This window comes from Crocuta crocuta, unplaced genomic scaffold (assembly GCF_008692635.1).
Source record: "Crocuta crocuta isolate KB4526 unplaced genomic scaffold, BGI_CrCroc_1.0 scaffold415, whole genome shotgun sequence".
In the NCBI taxonomy this organism is placed as follows: Eukaryota; Metazoa; Chordata; class Mammalia; order Carnivora; family Hyaenidae; genus Crocuta; species Crocuta crocuta.
Genome location: NW_027531525.1, coordinates 2056706 through 2079102, shown reverse-complemented (window position 1 = coordinate 2079102; position 22397 = coordinate 2056706). Strand labels below are relative to the sequence as shown.

At 38.5% G+C, this 22397-nt stretch overlaps 1 protein-coding gene across 1 annotated transcript in view; it reads left to right on the top strand.

Moving 5' to 3' along the window:
• LOC144238740 (filaggrin-2-like) overlaps positions 1 to 22397 on the top strand; it is a 40590-nt gene that overhangs the window by 1950 nt on the left and 16243 nt on the right. The window contains 2 exon segments of the mRNA XM_077772617.1: positions 18 to 239; positions 241 to 1271. Of these exon segments, the coding sequence (XP_077628743.1) occupies positions 18 to 239; positions 241 to 1271 (1253 nt within the window).

The window sequence follows — 22397 nt, the reverse complement described above, 5'->3', positions numbered from 1 at the left end:
AGGTNGCACTCAGGAGTACCACACACACAGGATGGGTCCCCACATGGCCACCCTGGGTCCCAACAGGGAGAGTCAGGAGCCACTGATGAAGGAAGACAGAGAACAACTCATAGACAGGCAGGAGACACCACTAGACATACCCAGTCTGGGCATGGACAGGCTACCAGGACAGAATCAGGTAGAACTGGAAGAAGAGAATCCAGTTTAAGTGAGTCCAGTGACAGGGAAAGGCACTCAGGTGTCCCACAGANGGTCCCCTCATGGCCACCCTGGATCTCAACATGGAGAGTCAAGGTCCACTGGTGAAGGAAGACAGAGAACTACTCACAGACAGGCAGGAGACACCACTAGACACACCCATTCTGCGCATGGACAGGCCACCAGGACAGAATCTGGTAGCACTGGAAGAAGAGAACCCAGTGTCAGTGAGTCCAGTGACAGTGGAAGGCATTCAGGAGTACCACAGACACACGAAGGGTCCCCACGTGGCCACCACGAATCCCAACAGAGAGAGTCTGGATCCACTGGTGAAGGAAGACAGAGAACTACTCACAGACAGTCATGGGACACCACTAGACATACCCAGTCTGGCCATGGACAGGCCACCAGGACAGAATCTGGGAGCACTGGAAGAAGAGAATCCAGTGTCAGTGAGTCCAGTGACAGGGAAAGGAACTCAGGAGTCCCACAGACACACGGGGGGTCCCCACGTGGCCACCCTGGATCCCAGCAGGGAGAGTCTGGATCCACTGAAGAAGGAAGACAGAGAACTACTCACACACAGGCATCGGACACCACTAGACATACCCAGTCAGGGCCTGGAGAAGCCACCAGGACAGAATCTGGTAGGACTGGAAGAGGAGAATCCAGTGTCAATGAGTCCAGTGACAGTAAAAAGCACTCAGGAGTCCCACAAACACACGGTGGGTCCCCATATGGCCATGCTGGATCTCAACATAGAGAGTTAGGATCCACATTTAAAGGGAGACAGGAAGCTACTCACAGACAGGCAGGAGACACCACTAGACATACCCAGTCTGGGCATGGACAGGTCACCAGGACAGAATCTGGTAGGACTGGAAGAAGAGAATCCAGTGTCAGTGAGTCCAGTGACAGTGAAAGGCACTCAGGACTGTCACTGGGACACTCAGTTTCTCGTCATGGGCACTCTGGATCCACCCCCCAAAACACAGTCGGGAATACAACCAGAAGACATGGTTCTAGCATTGAACAGTCAGGGGATATTTCTAAACATCCCACTATTGAAGGAGGTCAGACTTCAGTTCATAAGCAACCTGGTTCCAGAGGCTCAAGGATAGAGTCATCCTCCCATAGACATTTTGGAGACACATCTATCTCCTCAGGTTCTTCTCAGGGACAGACCACATCCTCTCATGGACAATTAGGAATTGGCACAAGAGAGAGGCATGGGTCTAGCCATACACTGTCACATGATTCTCATAGGCACACCAGTGATAGTATAAGTAAACATTCACATGGAAGTCATCACCAATCTATAGTAAGTCATTCTCATTCACAGCTTAGTGGAAGACAAAGACATGGATCAGGTCAAGGATGGAAACATGGCAGTTATGGAACTGCAGAATATGACTATGGGCAGTCTGGGTATGGACCCTCTGGGGGCAGCAGAACAAGCAGTCACAATTCTAGCCCTTTGAGGTCAACGGATAGAGCTGCAAACAATCAGGTGTCTACACATGGACAATTAATTTCTGGTTCTGACCATATAGGATCAAAAGCTACTGAAATAACAGAAAGACAAGGTTCAAGTCATAGACAGTCAGCTGATTCCCAGTCTGGATCCACTGTAACTAGAAGGCAGGGATCTATTCATGAGCATTCAGTAGTAAGTCATGAACCATCAAGTGACACTCATGTTCCATCTGGAACATGGGGATCTACTACTCATAGGCAGTCAAGCAACCATTCTGTATCTCACCATGGACAATCCATATCAGCTCATGGCCATTCAGAATCTGGTTGGATTTTAAGGCAGGGATCCCATAGTGATAATAAAGGACATTCCAAAGATTGGGGGAAACAGATTCATGAATCATCAGGATCTATGCATGGTCAATCAGAGTTCAATAATATAAGTATACATCAATCCAGCCAGGAGCATTTGGGAGATACATCTTCTCATGAGCAGATAAGATCCAGCACAAGTTTAGTAAGACAAGGATCAAGTAACAGACAATTAGTAGACATCCAGGGTCAATCTGGATTCAGCACCAATGAAACACAAGTATATAGCCATGATCAATCAAGTGACAGCTATGGGGAGTCAAGTGACAACAGAAGCAGGAGTCAGGGATTCATTTCCAGTCATTCTCTTAATAGACAAGACCCTACAGGAACTGAAGAATATGGATATAGATATTCACCAAGCAGTACAACCATGTGGAGTGGGGAAAGGCAAATGCAAGGGCCCAAATCAAATTTGTTACAAAGCATTGGAATATATAGTCAGGTCGTGGACAATTTGCATACAAGGAACTTCGAGGCCAGAGGCTGCCATAAAAGGGAGAGAACAGAATCGGGATCCTTTTACTTAGATAGTAACACTCCACTCTATGAATATGTCCAAGAACAAAGGTATTATTACTTTGAATAATTTGAAGCCAACAGAAAACAAACTAGATCAAATAAGAACTAACCCAAAAAAGAAATGAGACATACAACATGGAATTAAGATATTTAACATGATCTTTTCCTTTGGTAGTAGGGGTATATATCTGTCCTTTTATTTAACTGTAGCACTATACTCTATTTCTTTTGTTTGGTGCAAGGTTTTTTTAAGGCTCCATAATCTAAGCTCTTTGGTTAGAAAACAGTGAATGGAAGAAGTAAATGGCATTTGGAATTATATTCAGAACTATATGACAAAGTCATTTGGGTGCTTTGGGATAAAATGAGCGTTTTTAAAAAATTTCTCAGACTCAGATTTTGGACTTTCCAGATCTTATTTTAATTGACCATTGACAAACCTATCCAGGGAGCTAAGAAACATGATTTTGGAGCCAAAATTTCTCTAATAATATTGTAATACATTCCATGTCCTAAACAAAGAATGTTATAGTAGGTGATGAGTCAGAATATTTGCATCTTTTGTGCTACCACTGGAACTTAATACTACTATTTTTGAATTTATTGTTATGATCTCCTGTGTTGCATAAAAATTGTCAATAAACTTTACATCAGGGTATAGTTTCTCTTCTCTTTCATCCTCACAAACACAAACACAGCTCCCTTCCCTGTCGTCAGATGCACATTTCTTTCTTCTGCCTCTGGGCACCTAGATGGAAGTGAAACATTAAGATGCCAATAACAAAGAGTCCAGAAAAGTTGAAACTCAGCCACATCTAGTCCTACCCTCAATCTAATCATTATCTAAAGCATTTACAGGAAGAGATGGTTTATACTGAGAAGTCAACCTCATATGTTTTTATCATGATCATTACAACAACCATTGTCAAACATGACTTGAGAAATTGAAGCTCTGGAAATAAGAGGTATGCACCATAGACTTTCTCTGATAAATACACTAATCGAAATCCCTTCCCCATCAATGCAAGCTAGTGGGAGTATAGGTTAATGGAGTCCTGGTTTCCAAATGAAAAAAACAAAAAACAAAAAGCAATAAAAAATATACTCCTGCCTATAAGGAAAACAATACGTACATACATTTATTATGAATAGCAAAAATGTAAAAAGGAATTTAAAAATATATACAAAAGGTACTGACATACATACAAAAAATACATACAAAAGGTAGAAAGTTTACTACTATAAAATCTCAAGAAACTGCTCAGAATACCATAACTAGTAAGGACTTTAAACATCATACCCTCTATTTACAGACTGAAAGAAAAAAATTCAAGCAAGGCTTATTTAACCAAAAAGAATGATAATTCCCTAAGTCAGAATCTGGTATCCCATCATTCTCTCCTCCTCCAAAAATTGAAACTACTTTTCTTCTATTTTCACTTTTGAAATTCAAACTAAAGTGAAATACATCAGTGAGTGTCCAAGATCACAAGCCCCTATTGGGGGCAGAAGTTATATGAAAAACAAAACATGGGCTCTGTTTTCTTATTAGACTCAGAATATATTCTATCTAGTTTTTAATATTTTAAGCGAGACTATATAAACTTTGATCACTGTGCTATGTGGTCAAGAGAACACTAATCATATTAGTTTATTACTGAAAGAAAATAAAATACTTGTACTATTAAAGTATACATAAAAAATAACAGTATATAATAGTTAATCCTAAATGTAATCGATTCATACATTTACCATTCATTCACCAAATAAATATTAATTATCAGAGTATCATCAGAAATTTAAATATTTGGGGGTATCTGGAGGGCTCAGTTGGTTAAGCATCTGAATCCAACTCAGGTCATGATCTCACGGTTCGTAGATTTGAGCCCCGCATCAGGCTCTGTGCTCATAGCTCAAAGTCTGGAACCTGCTTCGGATTCTGTATCTCCCTCTCTCTCTGCCCCTCCCCTGCTTATGCTGTCTCTCTCTGTCTCTCAAAAATAAATAAACATTAAAAAAAAGAAGAAGAAATTTAAATATTGGTAGGGGGAGCAAAGATGGTGGAGTAGTGGGAGGACCCTATACTTGCCAGTCCCTCAGGACAGCCAGATAAGTACCAAATTATTCTTAACACCAAGAAATCGATCTGAGGACTGACAGAACAAACTGTACAACCAGAGGGAGATAAGAGGCCATATCATGGAAGGTAGGAGGCATGGAGATGTGATTTGGAGAAGAAAAGAGGGGAAGGGAGGGAATCTTGATCACAGAGAAGTGGGGAGAAAGGGAGGGAAGGAGGGAGAAAAAAAAGAGAGGGAGGGAGAGAGAGTGAGAGAGAAGCACACAGGGATCACACAAGGAAAACAATTCCCCAAAGCCATTGACTGGGAAAATGAGAGGGGCTGATTATTGAGAGTTTTTACAACCAGCAGAGCTCAAAAGACTGGAACTATAGAAGTCTGCACTGTGGCTGGTGTGGAACTCAGTGGACGCTGCAGTGCTCCACTGCAGAAGGAGGGCAAAGGCCTGGGAGCAGACACTGCAATTTGAGGATCCCCTGGGGATGCACAGGGAGAGATGGATCACCCTTCATGGAGTGCATCTGGGAGAGCTGACACTGCATCTCAGGGGACAAAAGAGCTAATGGGTGACATTGCATTCCTCACCTCTTAGTATAGGGACAGACACACCTGCAGAGGGCAGCTAACCTAGATATAGGTTTTCATTGCACTTTAATCTAAACTCCAAGCTCCTGCAATTTGATGCGACTGACCTTCTGAGACAAACCAGAACCAAAGCCAGTGAGGTGAGATCCACCCCCCAGAGATTTAGCACAGGACCATACCATGCCAATTCCCTAAAGTCTGGAGTTTTGGAACTCAGCTGGCCTGCCTGGGATGAAACATAGGTGCACTGCACAGCTGGGTGGACACAGACAGGGCGAGGGCAGGGATATGAGGGAGGCCTGGGACACAAAAGGGGAGATTGTCTAGGAGGGCTTCCCAGACAATGGCAGATGTGAACTCCCCTCTCCAGGGATGAGGGAAAGAGCTGGCACCATTGTTCTCCCCCACCCATCAGTATGGACTGACTTCAGTGAGCAGTACATTACTCACAGTAAAGGCCTGAGCTGCTTATACCAAAACCCACCTCACTGAGCTCTGCAGGTGCTTCTTTTCTAGGGCAAGTATGCCTGAGAACCAGAGCAATCAATGGGCCCCTTCCCCAGAAGACCAGCACCCCCACCCCCACCCCCACCCCACCCACCAAGTCAACTGACCATAGAGTGCCAAAAAGCTTCAGCTCTAGGGGAATAAACATCAGGTCTCTTTTAACAAGCAGACGAGAGGACTCCTAGTTAAAACTTACCACTTTCTGGAAAAGGTTCAGACAATCCCCATTGAAGGCAAGGAGAAACTCCCACAGAACTGGACCTAAGAGAAAGATCAGCCAAAACATAGCAGCAACATGCAAACAGTATACATCAGAGATACATACTGAAGAACCAGTCCTTGGATACTATATGACATCTTCTTAATAAAGCCACTACTCTTGGGAGCAGGAAACATAGTAGGCTTTCCTAACACAGAGAAGAATACAGAGACCTAGACAAAATGCCAAGATGGAAGTATTCATCCCAAAGGAAAGAACAAGAAAGAGTCACAAGCAGGGATCTAATCACAACAGATATAAGTAATATGCCCGACCCAGAATTTAAAACAACAATCATAAGGATACTAGCGGGGTGTGAGAAAAGCATAGGAGACACAAGGGAGTCCCTTATCACAGAGATAAAAGACTTAAAACCTAGTCAGGCTGAAATAAAAACTGGTAAAACTGAGATGCAAAATGGATTGAAAATAACGACCATAAAGATGGAAGAAGCAGACGAATGAATAAGCGATATAGAAGATAAAACTAAGGAAAGTAATGAAGCTAAAAAGAAGAGGAAAAGAAAAATATTAGATTATGAAAGGACTCAGGGAATTCAGCCACTCCATAAACCATAATAACATCTGTATTATAGGAGGAGTCTCATAAGAAGAATAGAGGGAAAATGGAGCAGAACATTTCTTTGAGCTGAAAACTTCTCTAATATGGGGAAGAAAGCAGACACCCAAATCCAGGAGGCACAGAGAACTCTCATCAAAATCAACAAAAGCAGGCCAACAACAAGACACATAGTAAAAATTGCAAAATATAGAGATAAGGAAAAAAATCATAAACGTAGCAAGGGAAAAGAAATACCAAACTTACAAGGTAAGACAAACAAAGTTAGCAGCAGATCTCTCCAAAGAAATTTGACAGGCCAGAAGGGAGTGGCATGGTATATTCAACAAGCTGAAGGGGAAAAATATGCAGCCAAGAATACTCTATCCAAGAGTATTTTCCAGATAAACAAACTGAGATAAAGAGTTTTCCAGATAAACAAATGCTAAAGGAGTTCAAGATCAGTAAATGGGCCCTGCAAGAAATACTAAAGGCGATTATTGGAATGGGAAGGAAAGACCAAAAGTGACAGATATAAAAGATTATTAAAAAATTATAAAATATTATAGAAAATCTCCAGAAATAATGACAAAACATGTCATAAAATAAAATGTCATGCAATAAAATAACATGTAATAAAATTCATATCTATCAGTAATCAGTGATAGAAACATAAAAAATGCTCTATTCAAAAGACATAGGGTGTCAAAATGGATTAAAACAAAACAAAACCAAAAACAAACAAGAACCATGTATGCTGCATACAGGACACTTGTTTTAGACCTAAAGGCATCTGCAGATTGAAAGTCAGAGGATAGAGAACCATGCATGTATCCTGCTAGTGGACATTCAAACAAAGCCAGAGAAGGCTTACTTATATCAGACAAGAAGATTTTAAAACAAAGACTGTAATAAGAGATGAAGAAGGGCACTACATCATAATAGAGAGGTCTATCCAACAACAAGATCTAACAATTGTATATTTATGCCCTCAACTTGAAAGCAACCAAATATAAAAAACAATTAATAACAAACATAAAGAACTCATTGGTAATAATAAAATAATAGAAGGGAACTTTAACACACCACTTAAAGCAATGGACTGATTATCTAAGCAGAAAATCAACAAATAAGGAAAACTGGCCTTGAATGACATACTGGACCAGATGGACTTAAGAGAGTTTTCAACCACAACACTACAACTTGAAGTCAACCACATGAAAAACTTTGGAAAGGCAAAAAATACATGGAGGTTAAAGAACATCCTACTAAAGAATGAATGGGATAACCAGGATTTAAATAAGAAATTTAAAAATACATGTAAACAAATAAAAATAAAAACCTAGCAATCCAAAACCTTTGGAATGGAGCAGAAGCAGTAATAAGAGAGAAGTACATAGCAATACGGGCCTATCTCAAGAAGCAAGAAAACTCTCAAATACACAACCTAACATACAACAAAAGGAACTGGAAAAAGAACAACAAATGAAGCCTAAAGCCAGCAGAAGAAGGGAAATAATGATATAGAAAAAAAACCCAATACATCAATAAAACCAAGAGCTAGTTCTTTGAAAGAATTAATAAAATTGATAAGCCCCTGGCAAAACATCAAAAAGAAAAGAGAAACAACCCAAAGAAATAAAATCACAAATGAGAAAGATAATAACCAATACCAAAGAAATACAATTATAAGAGAATATTATGAAAAACCACATGCCAATTAATTGGGCAATCTGAAATAAATAGGTAAATTCCTAGAAACATAAACTGCCAAGTCTGACACATGAACAAATAGGAAATATGGTAACTAGCAAACAAGTAGAATCGTAATCAAAATTCTCCCCAAAAATAAAAGTCCAGTGCCAGATGACTTCCCAGGGGAATTCTATGAGATATTTAAAGAAGTTAATACCTATTCTCAAACTGCTGCCAAAAATAGAAATGGAAGGAAAATTTCCAAAGTTATTCTCTGAAGTTAGCATTACCTTCATGCCAAAATCAGACAAACGTCCCACTAAAAAAGAGAATTACAGGCCAATATCCCTGATGAACATGGATGCAAAATCTCTCAACAAAATACTAGCAAAATGATTCCAAAAGTATATTAAAAGAGCCATTTACCACAAGCAGTGGGATTTATTCCAGGGCTGCAAGAGTAGTTCAATATTCACAAATTAATGTGATACACCACATCAATATAAGGATCAGAACTATATGATCCTCTCAATAGATGCAGAAAAAGCATTTGACAAAGTACAACATTCATTTCTGATTAAACATTTTTAAAATAATTAATTAATTTTAAAACTTTGACAATGTAAGGATAGATGGAACTTACCTCAGCATCATAAAGGTCATATATGAAAGACCCACAGCTAATATCACCCTCAATGGGGAAAAACTGAAAGCTTTTCCTCTACAGTGAGGAACAAGACAGGGATGTCCACTCTCACCATTATTTTAGTACCAGAAGACTTCACCTCAGTAATCAGATAACAAAAAGAAATAAAAGGCATCCAAATTGGCAAGGAAAAAGTAAACCTTTACCATTTGCAGAGAGCCTGATGCTCTGTGTAGAAAACCCAGCAGACTCCACCAAAAAATTACTAGAACTGATGCATGAATAATTCAGGATATATAAATATCACAGGATATAAAATCAAAGTACAGACATCTGTTGCATTTTCATAAACCAATAATAAAGCAGCAGAAACAGAAATCAAGGAATCAATCCCAATTACAATTGCACCAAAAACGAAAGATACCTAGGAATAAACCTAACTAAAGAGGTAAAAGAACTGTACTCTGAAAATTATAGAACATTTATGAAAGAAATTGAAGAGAACACAAAGAAATTGATAAACATCCCATGCTCATGGATTGGAAGAACAAACATTGTTAAAATATCTATACCATCCAAAGCAATCTACACATTTCATGTAATCCTTATCAAAATACCACCAGCATTTTTCACAGAGCTATAACAAACCATCCTAAAATATATATGGAACCATAAAAGACTCTGAATACCCAACCAGTCTTGAAAAAGAAAAGTAAAGCTGGAGGTATCACAGTTCCAGGTGTCAAGCTATTTTACAAAGCTATAATCATCAAGATAGTATGGCACTGACACAAACATAGACACATAGATCAATGGAACAGAATAGATAGCCCAGAAATTGACCTACAACTATATGGTCAACTTGTCTTTGACAAACCAGAAAAGAATTTCCAAAGGAAAGGACTGTCTCTTCAACAAATGGTGTTGGGGAAACTGGACAGCAACATGCATGAAACTGGAACACTTTATTACACCATAACAAATAAAATTTAAAATGGTTGAAAGACCTAAATGTGAGACAGGAAACAATTACAATCCTAAAGAAGAACACAAGCAGCAACCTCTTTGACACTGGCCTGAGAAACTTCTTACTAGACATGTCACTGAAGGCAAGGTAAAAAAAGCAAACATGAACTATTGGGACTTCCTCAAGATAAAAAGTGAAGGAAACAAAACTAAAAGCAACTGATGGAATGGGAGACAATATTTGTAATAGACATAACTGAGAAAGGGTTAGTATCCAAAATCTGTAAAGAACTTATCAAACTCAACACCCAAAAAAACCCAAATAATCCAGTTAGGAAACGGGCAAGAGACATGAATAGACTGTTTTCCAAAGAAGACATCCAGATGGCTAATAGACACAAAAAAAATGTGCTCGACATCACTTATTATCAGGGAAATGCAAATCAAAACCATGATTTAATACCAACTCACACCTGCAGGACTAAAATCAAGAGCAAGAAACAACAGGTGTTGGTGAGGATGTGTAGAAAAGGGAACACTTTTGCACTGTTGGTGGGAATGCAAACTGGTGTCGCCACTCTGGAAAACAGTATGGAGGTTCCTTAAAAGTTAAAAATAGAACTAGAGGGAGTTAAGATGGCCGAGGAGTAGGGAGACCCTAAGCTTGTCTCATCCCTCCAACACTGCTAAATAGTAATCAAACCATTCTGAACAGCCAAGAAATCAATTAAAGGTCTGAGAGAACAAAAACTGAAAGTCTACAAGTAAAAAGTGACCATCTTCTGGAAAATAGGTGTACAGAGATGATTTGGGGGAAATAAAGCTGCAGTTACAGCAGCAGGGAGGGAGTCTGTTTACAGAGGCTGCTGCAAAGTATTATAAGTAGCAGATAGCAAAATCTGAACTTTCAGCAGTCCACTACAGTGGGAGATGTGCCTGGCTCAAAGGTGCTCAGGTGGCAAAGTGGTGAGGAATCCCAGAAGTGACAGCATGGTCTGAGGATGCCCTGGGCTGAAAGAAGGATGGGTGGTGCCAATGTGCTACACCATTTCCAGGCATAGGGGAAACTTACTGAGACTGAAGGCAGCAGGCAGGGGTTCCAGCTTTCTGCTCTGTTTTGATATAAATTGTGACTACTGTGAGGTCATGGGACCACTTTCTTCAGCGAAAGGCACAATGAGACCACCCCTCAGAGGAACAGAGTGGGTCTGCGGAGTGGGAGTTCCTAAAATTTGGAGTTTTGAAACTCAGTCATGTGCCTCAGATTAAAAAGCTTGGATACAGGCAATGTGAAAACAGGGTTCTGATGGAAACCGGAGACAAAAGAGGAGTTATTGATTGCTCTTCCGTGAGGGTTCCCTGAAGTGAGGGAAACACAATATGCTCTGGGGTAGAGAGTAGGGTGCCACCATGTTCATCCAACCAATTAGCAATGAAAGCAAAACAGCACCACCTACTGGAAGCCGGATTCGCTTACACCAAGCCCAAACACCTGAGTGGGAATATGCATTTCCACTTTAAGAAGTCAGCCTGAGAATCAATACAACAGACCCTTTCCCCAGAAGGGTCTCACTTGCACTTAGTCTACTGACCAAAGAGTGATACAAAGCTTCCTCTCTAGCGGAAATAGGATCTAATTTCATGTTTACTTTTCTCTTTATTTTTTTTATTTTCATTTATTTTCTTTTTTAAATTTCTTTTTATTTATTATTATTTTTTTACATACATATTTTTAGATTTTTTATGCATATTTTGGAGAGAGAGCACACACTAGTAGGGAAGGAGTAAGGGGTGGGACAGAGGATCTTAAGTGAACTCTGTGCTGACAGCAGATAGCCCAGTGCAGAGCTTTGACTGTCAAACTGTCAAGCTGAAGTCAGATACTTAACTGACTGAGGCACCCATACTTATACCCACACCAGGATCTAGTTTTGTTTTTGTCTTTATTTTTTTCATTTTTGGTTTTTAGGGAGGTTTTTTGGTTTTGCTTTTTGTTATTTATTTTTTCTTCTTTTCTTTTCTGGACAAAATGACAAAAAGGAAAAATTCACCCCCAAAAGAAAGAACAGGAAGTAGGACTCACGACCAGGTATTTAATCAATACAAACATAAGATATCTGAACTAGAATTTAAAATAACGATTATAAGGAAGTACCTGGGTGGTTTAGTCAGTTAGGCAGGGGACTTCAGCTCAGGTCGTGATCTCATAGTTCATGAGTTCAAGCCCCGCTTTGGGGTCTATGCTGACAGCTCAGAGCCTGAAGCTTGCTTCAGATTCTGTGTCTCCCTCTCTCTCTGCCCCTCTCCGGCTCCCACTCTGTCTCTCTCTCTTTCTTAAAAATAAATAAACATTTTAAAACATTTTTTAAAAATACCAATTATAAGGATACTAGCTGGCCTTGAAAGAAGCATTGAAGTTAACAGAGAATCCCTTTCTAGAGAGATAAAAGAACTAAAATCTATGCAGGTCAAAATTTAAAATGCTATATCCAAGATGCAAACCTGAAAGGATGCCATGACAGTGAGGAAAGATGAGGCAGAGGAGCAAATTAGTGATATAGAAGATAAAATTATTGAAAATAATGAAGCTGAAAAGAAGAGGGAAACGTCATTCAAAAAATCACAAAGGCAGACTTAGGGACCTCAAAGGAATCTCAGAAGATGAGAGTGGAAACAGGGCAGAAGGTTTATTCAAACAAAATATAGCTGAAAACTTAACTAATCTGGGGAAGGACCAAACATAAAAATTGAAGCACAGAGTACTCCCATTAAATTCATCAAAAGCTGACCATGGCCAGGACATATCATAGTCAAATTCACAAAATACATAGGCAAGGAAAGAATCCTGAAATCAGCAAGGAAAAAAAAAGTCCTTAACCTACAAGGGAAGACAGATCAGCTTCACAGCAGATCTGTCCACAGAAACGTGGCAGACCAAAAAGGAGTGACAGGATGTATTCAACGTGCTGAATAGGAAAAATGTGCACTAAATAGGAAAAATATGCAGCCAAGAATTCATCCAGTAAGGCTGATGTTCAGAATAGAAGAGACAAAGAGTTTCCCAGACAAACAAAAAACAAAGGAGTTTGTGATCACTAAATCAGCCCTGCAAGGAATTTCAAGGGGGACTCTTTAAGTGGAAAAGGAAAAACAAAAACAACAAGGAGTAGAAAGAACAGAAAACATAATCGGAAACACCAAACCTACAGGTAACACAATGGCACTAGATCACTCTGAATGTAAATGGATTAATGCTCCAATCAAAAGACACAGGGTGTCAGAATGGATTTAAAACAACAACAACAAGAACAAGATCCATCTATATGCTTCCTACAAGAGACTAATTTTAGAGCTGAGGACACCTGCAGATTGAAAGTGAGGAAATGGAGAACCATCTAGCATCCTAATTGACACCAAAAGAAGGTTGGAGTGTGGCCAACTAATCTTTGAAAAGCAGGAAAGAGCATCCAATGAAAAAAAGACAGTCTCTTTAGCAAATGGCGCTGGGAGAAGTAGACAGAAACATGCAGAAGAATGTAATGAGAACACTTCCTTATACCATACACAAAAATAAACTAAAAATGGATGAAAGACCTAAATGTGAGACAGGAATCCATCAAAACCCTAGAGGAGAAAGCAGGCAGCAAACCTCTTTGGCCTCAGCTGCAGAATTTATTACTCAACACATCTCCAAAGCCAAGGGAGTTAAAAGCAAAAATGAACTATTGGGACCTCATCAAGATAAAGCTTCTGCACTGCAAAGGAAACAATCAACAAAACTAAAAAGGCAACTGACAGAATGGGAAAAGATATTTGCAAATGACGCATCGGATAAAGGGCTAGTATCCAAAATCTATAAAGAACTTACAAAATTCAACAGCCCAGAAACAAACAATCTGGTGAAGAAATGGGCAGAAGACATTAATAGACACTTTCCTAGAGAAGACATCTAGATGGCCAACAGACACAGGAAAAGATGCTCGACGTCACTCATCATCAGGGAAATACAAATCAAAGTCACACTGAGATACCACCTCACACCAGTCAGAGTGACTAAACTGAACAAATCAGGAAACTCCAGCCGCTGGTGAGGATGTGGAGAAATGGGAACCCTCTTACACTGCTGATTGGGATGCAAACTGGTGTTTTCCACTCTGGAAAACAGTGTGGAGGTTGCTCAAAAAATTAAAAATAGAACTACCCTATGACCCAGCAATAGTACTACTGGAATTTACCCAAGGGATACAGGAGTGCTGATGCATAGGGGCATGTGTACCCCAATGCTTATAGCAGTGCTTTCAACAATAGCCAAATTAAGGAAAGAGCCTAAATGTCCATAAATGGATGAATGGATAAAGAAGATGTGGTTTATATATACAATAGAATACTACTTGGCAATGAGAAAGAATAAAATCATGCCATTTGCAGCAATGTGGATAGAACTGGAAGGTATTATGCTGAGTGAAATAAGTCAGTCAGAGGACAGATATCATGTTTTCACTCACACGTGGATCTTGAGAAACTTAACAGAAGTCCATGAGAGAAAGGAAGGGGGGAAATAGTTACAAACAGCGAGGGAGGGAGGCAAACCACAAGAGAGTTAAATATAGAGAACAAACGGAGGATGGATGGGGGGGTGAGGGAGAGGGGAAAATGGGTGATGGGCACTGAGGAGGGCACTTGTTGGGATGAGTAATGGGTGCTGTATGTAAGCCAATTAAACAATAAATTATATTTTAAAAAGCTGGAGTAGCCATACTTATATCAAACAAGCTAGATTCTAAAAGAAAGACCAAAACAAGAGATGAAGAAGGGCATTATATCATAATTAAGGGGTCTATCCATCAAGATCTAACTATTGTAAATATTTATGCCCCCAACTTGAAATACCCAAATAGAAAAATCAAAGAATAACAAGCATAAAGAAATTCATTGATAATAATACAATAATAATAAGGGAGATTAACATTACATTACAGCAACGGACAGATCATCTAAGCAGAAAATCAACAAGGAAACAATGGCTTTGAATGACACATTGGACCAGGTGAACTTAACAGATACATCCAGAAAATTTCATCCTAAAGTAGTAGAATACACATTCTTTTTGAGTACACACGGATCATGCTCCAGAAAAGACCACTTATTGAGTAACATCTGTCTTCAACAATTACAAAAAGATCAAGATCACACTATGCATGTTTTCAGATCACAACTCTATGAAACTTGAAGTCAACCACAGGAAAAAATTTGGAAAGCCCTCAAAACCATGGAGGTTAAAGAACATCCTACTAAAGAATGACTGAGTTACCAGGAAATTAAAGAAGAAACTTAAAAAACGAATGAAAGCCAATAAAAATTAAAACAAGACAGCACAATCTCTTTGGGATGCTTAGCAGTCCTAAGAGGGAAGTAGAATGAAATTCAGGACTATCTCAAGAAACAAGAAAGGTCCCAAATACACAACCTAACCTACACCTTAAGGAGCTAGACAAATAAAGCCTAAAACTAGCATAAGGGAAATAATAAAGATTAGAACAGAAGTAAATGGTATGGGAACAAAACAAACAAACAAAAAAAACCAGTAGAAAAAATCATGAAACTTGAATTAACAAAATTGATAAGCCCCTAGCCAGATTTCTCAAAAAGAAAAGAGAGAGGACCCAAAGGATGAATGAAAGAGATATCACAATCAACACCACAGAAATACAAACATTTATAAGAGACTACTATGAAAATTTACATGCCAACAAACTGGGCAATCTGGAAGAAATGGACAAATTCTTAGAAACTCACAAACTCACAAAACTGACACAGAAATAAATAGAAAATCTGAACAGACCCATAACCAGCAAAGAAATGGAATCAGTAATCAGAAATCTCTCAACAAACGAGTCCTGGACCAGATGGCTTCCCATGTTCTACCAGACATTTAAAGGAGAGTAAATACCTATTCTTCTCAAATTGTTCCAAAAAATAGGATTGAAAGGAAAACTTCCAAACTCATTCTCTGAGGCCAGCATTACCTTGATTCCAAAAGCAGACAAAGATCCCACTAAAAGAGGACAATCATGGGCCAATATTCCTGTAAAAAATGGATCCCAAACTTCTTAACAAATTAATAGCAAATTGAATTCAAAATCGAATTCAGCACATTTAAAAAATTATTCACCATGATCAAGTGGGATTTATTCCTGGGTTGCAGGACTGGTTCAATATTCACAAATCAATCGATGTGATACATCATATTAATAAAAGAAAGGATAAGAACCATATTATCCTCCCAATAGATCAAGAAAAAGCATTTGACAAAATACGGCACTGACTCTTAATGAAAAAAACATTCAACAAAGTAGGGGTCGAGGGAACATAGCTCAACATCATGAAGGCCATATACAAAAGACCCATAGTTAATATCATCCTCAATGAGGAAAAACTGAGAGTTTTTCCTGTATGGTTAGTAACAAGACAGGGATGTGCACGCTCACCATTATTATTTAACATAGTACTGGAAGTTTTAGCTTCAGCAATCAGACAACAAAAAGAAATAAAAGGCATCAAAATTGACAAGAAAGAAGTCAAACTTTCACCAATTGCAAATGACACTTATGCACTCATTGCCATTTTTGCCCGACATCCACAGAAACGAATTAGGGAATGGCTTGGCCTCTCAGTCCTCTTCTTTCCTATCCACCCTGGGCATTTGAACGCATCACTGCCAGTAGATTTTGTGCTCTGCGTTTTTCCTCCCTCCCACCCTATTTATCCCCTCTCTGATCTTGCAAGTCCCGGAGCTTTCTCGCTACCCCTAACCAGCCAGGGAAGCAGCAACTAGTCGTCCCCACTGCTTTGCTCTGGTGCAGTATACCACCAGCCAATTCCCCTGGAGGCGACTCTCCACCCCAGCCCAGCCACATACCGCTTCCACTCTGTGCATGCATGAGGGTTCAAGGATAAGAAAGGTTTTCTATGTAGAAAACTCAAAAGACTCCACCAAAAAATTGCTAGAACTAACACATGAATTCCACAGGGGTGCACGATACAAAATCAACATGTAAAAATCTGCTGCATTTCTATACACCAATAACAAAGCAACAGAAAAAGGAATCAATACTATTTGCAAATGCACCAAAAACAATAAGATACATAGGAGTAAATCTAACTAAAGAGGTAAAATATCTGTACTCTGAAAACTACAGAACACGTATGAAACAAATTGAAGAGGACACAAAGAAATGGAAAAGCATTCCATGCTCATGGATTGGAAAAACAAAGATTGTTAAAATGTTATACTACCCAAAACAAAGTACATATTTTTTTTTAATGTCTTTATTTTGAGAGACAGAGACAGAGAGCGAATGGGGAAGGGGCAGAGGGAGAGGGAGACACAGACTTTGAAGCAGTCTGCAGGCTCTGAGCTATCAGCACAGAGCCCAATGCGGGGCTCGAACCCACAGACTGTGGGTTCATGACCTGAGCCAAACTCGGATGCTTAACCGACTGAGCCACCCAGGCGCCCCGCAAACTACATATCTGATGCAATCCCTATCAAAATACCAACAGCATTTTTCACAGAGCAAAACAAACAATCCTAAAATTTGTATGGAATTACAAAAGAACCCAAATAACCAAAGCAATCCTGAAAAAGAAAAGCAAAACTGGAGACATCACGATTTTGGACTTCAAGCTATATTATAAAGTTTTAGTCCTCAAGACAGTATGGTACTGACACAAACACAGACACATAGATCAATGGAGCAGAATAGAAAACCCAGAAATAGACACACAACTATATAGTCAATTCATCTTTAACAAAGCAGGAAAGAATATCCAATGGAAAAGAGTCTCTTCAATAAATGATGTTGGGAAAATTGGACAGCAACAAGTAAAAGAATGAAACTGGACCACTCTCTTATACTATACAGAAAAATAAATTGAAAGTGGATGAAAGACCTAAATGTGAAACAGGAAGCCATCACAATCCTGGAGGAGAACACAGGCAAGCAACCTCTTTGACCTCGGCCAGAGCAACTTACCAAAGGTGCCTGTGTCACCAAAGGCAAGGGAAGCAAAAGCAAACATGAACTCTTGGGTCTTCCTCAAGATAAAAAGGCTGCACCGTGAAGGAAACAATCAACAAAACTAAAAGGCAGCATATGGAATAGGATAAGATATTTGCAAATGACATATCTGAGAAAGGGTTAGTATCCAAAATCTATAAAGAACTCATCAAACTCAACACCCTAAAATCAAATAATCCAGTTAAGAAATGAGCAAAAGACATGAATAGACACTTTCCAAAGAAGACATTCAGATGGCTAACAGATACATGAAAAGGTGATCAACATCATTCATCATCAGGGAAATACAAATTAAAACCACAGTAAGATATCACTTCACATCTGTCAGAAGGGCTAAAATTAACAACACAAGAAACAATGGGTGTTGGCAAGGATGCAGATAAAAAAGACATCTCTTATACTGTTGGTGGGAATGCAAACTGGTGTAGTACTCTGGAAAACTGTATGGAGTTTCCTCAAAAAACTAAAACTAGTACTACTCTACATCCTAGCAATTTCACTATTAAGTATATACACAAAAATAAAAAATATAGATTAGAAGAGTACATGTATCTCAATGTTTATAGCAGCAGTATCAACAATAGCCAAACTATAGAGAGAGCCCAAATGTCCATCAACTGATGAATGAATAAAGATAAATGGATAAAGATATATTATATATATATATATAAAATNGTATCAACAATAGCCAAACTATAGAGAGAGCCCAAATGTCCATCAACTGATGAATGAATAAAGATAAATGGATAAAGATATATTATATATATATATATATATAAAATATATAATGGAATATTACTCAGCTGGCAAAAAGGATTAAATCTTCCCATTTCTAATGATGTCAATGGAAGTAGAATGTATTATGCTAAGTGAAAGAAGTCAGAGAAAGACAAATAACATAAGATTCCACTCATGTGGAATTTAAGAAATAAAACATATGGGAGGGGGCAAAAAGGAGAGAGGGAAACAAACCATAAGAGACTCTTTTAACAGAGAACAAACTGAGGGTTGATGGAGGGAGGTGGATGGGAAAGGGCTAGATGAGTGATGTGTACTAAGGAGGGCATTTGTGGTGAGCACTGGGTGTTGTATGTAAGGGATGAATCACTGAATTCTACTCCTGAAACCAATATTGCACTGTATGTTAACTAACAAAATTTGAATTTAAAACAATAACAACAACTACTACAGCAACTACTATAGCAACCCTATGATCCAGCAACTGCACTAGTAGGGATTTACCCAAAGGATACAAAAATACTGATTCAAAGGGACATATGCACCCCAATTTTTATAGCAGCACTATCAACAATACCAAATTATGGAAAGAGCCCAAATGTCCATCAAGTCAGAGAAAGACAAATATCATATGATTTCACTCATATGTGGAATTTAAGAAACAAAACAGGTGAACATAGGGGAAGGGGGAAAAAAAGAGGGAAACAAACCATAAGAGACTCTTAACAATGGAGAATTGAGGGTTGATGGAGGGGAGGTAAGCAGGGGAAGGGTTAAATGGTGATGGATATTAAGGAGGGCACTTGTTTTGATGAGCACTAGGTGTTAATATAAGTAATGAATCACTTAAATCCAGAAACTAATATTATATTATGTGTTAACTTGCACTTAAATAAAAATTTGTAACAAAAAAATGAAGAAAAATAATTTAAATATTAAGTTTAATCTCATCCAAACAATTTCTGTTGCAGGTAAAGTATATGACACTAAGAGAGATTAACCTGTCTATGTCATGCAGCTAATTTAGAAGTGTTGCTTTCACCAGGGTATATTTCTGATTCTCAAACCTCCTTCTACTCTGCCAGGGGTTCTGTCCATACATTTGTAATGTTACATTCTCTGATCTCTAAGCATAAATTTAGGAGTGTCTGAAATTTTACCAGTCCCCTGAATCAATTTAGTTTGCCTTTACTGTATGTGTTTGTGTGTATGTATGCATGTGTATAAATATATGGATCAAATATTTATGAATGATTCCTATAATCCTTTGACTACATTCATTTAAAGTTTATATGTAATGCAAAATAATTTATATTACAGATTGCTAAAACATTCAATAATTTGTTTTGCTCCAATAGAAGGCAGTTGTTCCTTTATATGTTACACCAAAAGTATTCCAAAACAAGGAGGTGCGGGGGGCTCTGAGTGGCCAAATTAGAAGAAACAAAGCAAATACTCTTCTTCCAAGCTTTCTAGGAAAAGAAACCTTTGGATGTGGGAAATTGGATGTTAGTTTGTACCAGAGACACTACATGCACAGCTGCTTTTTTTGGAATGTAAGTCCTGGTGTCCTGGGTTATAGGAGTTTTCATAACCAGAAAGGACCTTCTAATATAATACCTCAAACTGAGTGCAACCTGTGTTGAACAATCTAATGCAATCAAACACAAGTATATAAGCTTCAGGAGCAATGAGCAAGAGAAAGGATGAAAATTGAGACAACTCTGGATTCGATTGGAAATAAATCAAGTCAGTAAACAGAGAAGAGCACCCTCTGTGATAATAAACAATACAGCATTATTAAAAGGCCACTAACCCAAACTCTGAAATCTATTTCAAGCAACATCTTACCTAATCTTCAGGGAGCATGGTAAGTGAAAGTGAGTGAAGCTCTGCTTACAAGCACATAGAGTTACCAATAGAAGTTTACAAGTATTATTATCTTTGTATTATAAAGCCATCTCGCACAAGGAAATATGGAATTTGCAAGGGAAATGAGTACCTTTTTAAAAGATTGTTTAAATATCTTTAAATGTCTCTTCTATTCCTGATTTTTTCACTTCTTCATGACAAAACATTTACAAAAATCTTGTGTCCTGACTGCCTACCATAAAGTACAGCAATTAGGAAGAATGGAGTGGAGAGTCATCCTGTGACTCCAAATCACTTAGATGTGCCTCTGGCTTTACCCCCTATCTTTAGGATTAAAGCTTTAAGGGCTGACTGGCTATCAGTTCTTCATTAGAACATAGACATGAAAAGTAAGAGAAGCAATTTCCCACCGTACAGCTATTAAAAAAGAGGAAATACAGAGAGACTGAAATATATAAATGAGATTATCTGCTTGGGCTGAAAAAAACAAAAAACAAAAAGGGGACCTAAAAAGCTCAAGAACTCATATAGCAGTACAGGTAGATTACCACCAGCTTAAAATCATTACTTGAAGATTCCTTCAGGGCCAGGAATGGAAAAACTGAGTTCTAGTCTACTGCTATTACTTGACTTACTACAAAACATTCAATATTTGTATTATTCTACTGTGGGAAAAAAACTAAAATTTATTGAATGCCTACTTGCTATGTTTCACTTTCCCTCCAACAATCTTGCACATAAAAAAATTATCCATACTTTAAATACAAAATTGAGGGTCAGAGAAGTGAAAAAAAAAAAACTTACTCAAATCCACATAACTGGTAAGTAGCAAAGCAGCACTGAAGTCAGACCCCACAAACACATAAGCTCAGGTGTCGTCTATCCCTCAGGCTACACGGCAGAGAATTCTGACACTCAGAGAGCACACATCCAATGCTGGTTTCCCTCACCTTCTTTCCTCTAAATGTCATTTCATGTCTCTTCTCTTAGATAAACATAGGTAGGTGGTTACGTAGGCAGATAAGTAGATAGATAGGCAGATGATATAGATAGATAAGAGAGAGATTATTAAATTTTTTTTAAATGTTAACATCTTCTCAATACCTCACTTAGCAGTATCTTTTCCTTTTGTCAAGAGGGCTTTAATAAAACCATTCAACCCTTCTTCTTTATATTCTCAAGATGAATGTTAACAGCTTTGATGTTATTGAACTGCTCCTCTGGCTCAGTGTCTTAAAAGCCAATCAACCAATAAACAAAATCACATTTCATTCAAATTAATTTATTCCAAGTAGCAATAAAACATGCATTACAGCCTGTAATTGGTTCCAACTGGAGCAATTCCATGGCCTGGACGAGGGTTATGTTGCCCTCAAAACATACCACATAAACTCCAGATTTGTATATCTGGAGTAAGGGAATACTTGAGAGCTTTTATGTTCCAGCAACATTACTATCTAGTTACTATTGCTCTTGTTTTCCAAATCCTTCCTCACTTCTTCTAACACCTTTCCGACAAGTTTTATCAGACTCAGCTAGCCAAGCCTGTGGGAATAAATGTTTTAGCTCCACCTATGTGTGACAAAATACTCATATTTCTACAGCTCCCCTTCCGCAAGTAATCTGAGAATGTGGGATAGGCTGACCAGTAATCCCTCTCTGATTAGTTTGGTGACAGAATCCAGATGATCCAGATATGTGGGTGTTGTCAGTGCAACATCAGGGTCACTAGTTCATTCATTCATTCATTCATTGGGAGGAAGTAAATAACTACTTAATTGAGAGACACTATACTTGGTACTAAAGTTACAAATATGAGAAAGACACTGTCCCTGTCCTTT